Genomic DNA, 3,297 nt, shown 5'->3' on the forward strand with positions numbered 1-3,297 from the left:
CACTGATGATGAGACTAACATCAAAGCGGATTTTAAGCAATTGTCGGGACAAAAACATTTCACGGGTAAGGAAAAGTTTGCTGTGGATGACCGTTTCAAACGGAAGAAGCTGTCGAAATTCGCTTCGAGGTACCTCATTTGACAGGCCATATATACTTGTGGCAAACGAAGTGCATTATTCGTGACCAAAGGTTCCATAAACGGTGAGATATACAAAACTGAGTGCCTCCAAAAACGGTTTTTGTCGTTTTTAAGACAGCACGATTAAAAACCCCTGGCTCGATTTTGTTTCATGTCACTAGCCCAAAACCGTTCAGAAGTGGTATGCGGCTATTTCTGTGGGAGTTGGGCCGAAGGACATGAAACCACAAAACTGTCCTGAACTCCGCCCAATTGAAACCTACTGGGCCATGATAGAACATGAACTTCTGTAGACCTAAGAAGAGGCGCTGGACGAAAATGAATTGATGAGGAAATTTTAGAAGAACGTACCAGAATCGGCTATGCAGGCTCTGATGGAGCATTTTACTCGAACTCATCCTGAAATTTGTCCGTCGTCTGTAAGCTGAAATAAACCGGTTCTATTTCAATAACTATAACCGATTCACCAATCAATCTCAAGTGTAGCAATAATGATCGACTCACCCTTTACGACGCAGTCGACCACGTGTTAGGGGAATGTGTTGCTGTCTACATAAATGTACGGAAAATCAGAAGCTCTCGCTTCAACATATTACCTTATGAAAATTGGCTATAGTTATTATTGATTCTATTGTTGGGAATTGCCCAAATCGATTTGTGCAAAAATCTCTTAAATTGATCAATAAATGACTGAGTTGAACTGTGCTCAAAATTGGATGTTATTGGTGATGTGACCAATATTTAGTTTTGAAATTTGTCGCACTGTTCCCGGAAGACGTAATACTACGTCAAAATGAGAATGACACACGTATCACAATCAAGATGAATCGCGTAACCCACTTTTCTAAAAATACCATCTGGTTCTTGTGAACCTGGCAATAGTATGGGATGTTTGTAAACGACGAAATTTTGCAGCCATCAAAAACAAAATGTATTACAACGAAATAAGTCGCTCCGTTCTTATCAGTACATAAGCTGCTTCCAATGCGAACGGATTGAGCTCAGCTACGACGTAATCCGCAGTGATTAATCATGTCAAAGTTATTGGTTGTGATGCTGCTGCTGGCGGTGAGTGGTATGTATTCGGAATTCAAATAGACTCACGTACTGCAGTGTGCAACTTTGCAACTGATTACAGCGCTGGGTGCAAAAAATTGCATCGACAAATCACCATTCCCCCACCAAGAGCTGACGAATTTGGATCATTCTAAGCGAGTGTCATCGACGCTGGAGGCTGTGTTCAATCGGCGGGACTTCAACTTCTCCGTGATCGAGGGTCACTCGTGCCGAAACGCGAGCGAAACCAGCTATTGGTACCACGTGGTGCTTGTGGATGACAACATACGCTCGGAGGTAACTTACGTCGAATCCGCCCGGGGATCCAAGCGAGGACGAGTGGATTATTTGGTTCTGGAGGAGGGCCAATCGCACTACGTGTATCGTTGGAAGGCTGCACCAATAAAATGATGGGGAGATTAAACACTGCAAGTGATACGTTTCAGTATAAGATACCCCTGTTTTTTTTTGGTGTGCTTCGAAAAAAAAATACGTTCAATGTAATCCGATATGTTCCGAGGAGTGGATTTTCAATTTTCCAGAGTCTGCACAAATTCGCGATTCAAGACATGCTCCACAAACAGCTCCCGGCCGCGGAGTTTGGTTACGCACGAACAAACCCGCGGGACAAAATAACGAAAATGAACCTGCGAGAAGTACGTAACGATGAACGTTGACTGAAAAAGTGTTCTCTTTCGGTTTCTGAAGGATGGTGGATAGGATTGGTTTTCCCAAACATAGGAGTGTGTATGCATTATTATTCTATTCAATCAGATTGAGACTAGATCTCGCCAATCCCCGCAGGTCATATGTACATCACAGGTTGAGCATCAGATTCTTGGAGAATCCAATGTATTCGAGCTCCACCGTACGGATTAGGTGTCAGTGTTGTCAGAATCAGTTAATCAGTTGACTTTTAATCGAATAATTTATTCTGACAAGCATTTAAAATATTTCGAATAGCGGCTTCAAAAATATTCAAACTGCTGATAACAAATCGGAAGCGCAGTATTATGTTTTGACGCTATTTCACAAACTCGCGAATAACGCAGAGATAAGAAATTAACTCATAGATTCTGCCAATTACCCAGTGACTTTGTGATTTATCCGTTCAAGCTTATCAAGCAATCCATGTTTGACAGCCTCACCGCGAAATGGGTAAGCACCTTGTATCTTTCAAAGCGTCCAATGGTGTGAAGGTTCCCAGACACTGTTTGACAGAAGCCAAATTTTTTACATTTTTTCTAAATTTTTTTTAAGTGACATTATTTGTCACTGTTGATAATTGAGGAATGACCAGCCGGGTGCTATGATTGATGCTAGGATCGTTAGCAAAATCTCAAGCAGAACTGTCAGTGGGATACCCAATTCATATGAAAACAAAGGGAAAATGTCAGTGGGATACTCGATATGTTGGCTCCTGTCAGTTCAATAGGGGTTCTCTAAAGACGTCACCCGGCTGGGAATGACAAACAAAATAGTATTTGTATCAAATTTCATCTGCCAAAAAGTGTCAAATATTTTACCTCCTGTCAAACAGTGTGCTTCCACCTTGGATTGATTTATTGTTTACAGCGAAACATGTTTTGAATCAATCTAAAGCCATATTCACTGAACTTAGTTGTGCTTACATTTATGCTATGTTCCTTTTTAAAATTCTATGGGTTCTGGACCTATTATCCCACATGAAATGAAATCCGAAACATGCGGTATGGTATGTTTTACCATTTCAATAGAATTTCTGGCAAAACTGCTGCCAATATTTTCACATACGATCCCGAGTGGAAGAAAATACTGCCACGGTGGATAGTGAAAGGAGTTACGCCAAGAGAAACGGAATGAAAAACACAAACCATACATACCAAACGAAGGTGGTTGCTGAGTAGCCTCCTCAGGGCACAGAACGATCCGAACCGCAAGTATCATGATGTGCCGAACTTTAGATGGTGGCAAAAAAAGGCAAACTCAAACATCAGAGCAGGGGAGAGGGACCAGCTAGAAAAAGCGTTCCGTTACACTCTCGATACGAAGGCGGTGCTGCAGAAGAACAAACAAAATTTAACCAACTCTCAACTTCAGGCGACGAAAGGAAATCCAAAC

General features: G+C 41.7%; 1 protein-coding gene across 1 annotated transcript; it reads left to right on the forward strand.

Annotated features, from left to right (window-relative positions):
- The first annotated feature begins 1,079 nt into the window (after positions 1-1,079).
- LOC129779576 (uncharacterized) lies at positions 1,080-1,648 on the forward strand. Its single transcript, XM_055787135.1, has 2 exons — positions 1,080-1,216; positions 1,280-1,648. The coding sequence occupies exons 1-2, from the start codon at positions 1,174-1,176 to the stop codon at positions 1,606-1,608; spliced, it is 372 nt and encodes a 123-aa protein (XP_055643110.1). The 5' UTR covers positions 1,080-1,173; the 3' UTR covers positions 1,609-1,648.
- Positions 1,649-3,297: the final 1,649 nt, after the last annotated feature.

This window comes from Toxorhynchites rutilus, chromosome 3, assembly GCF_029784135.1.
Source record: "Toxorhynchites rutilus septentrionalis strain SRP chromosome 3, ASM2978413v1, whole genome shotgun sequence".
In the NCBI taxonomy this organism is placed as follows: domain Eukaryota; kingdom Metazoa; phylum Arthropoda; class Insecta; order Diptera; family Culicidae; genus Toxorhynchites; species Toxorhynchites rutilus.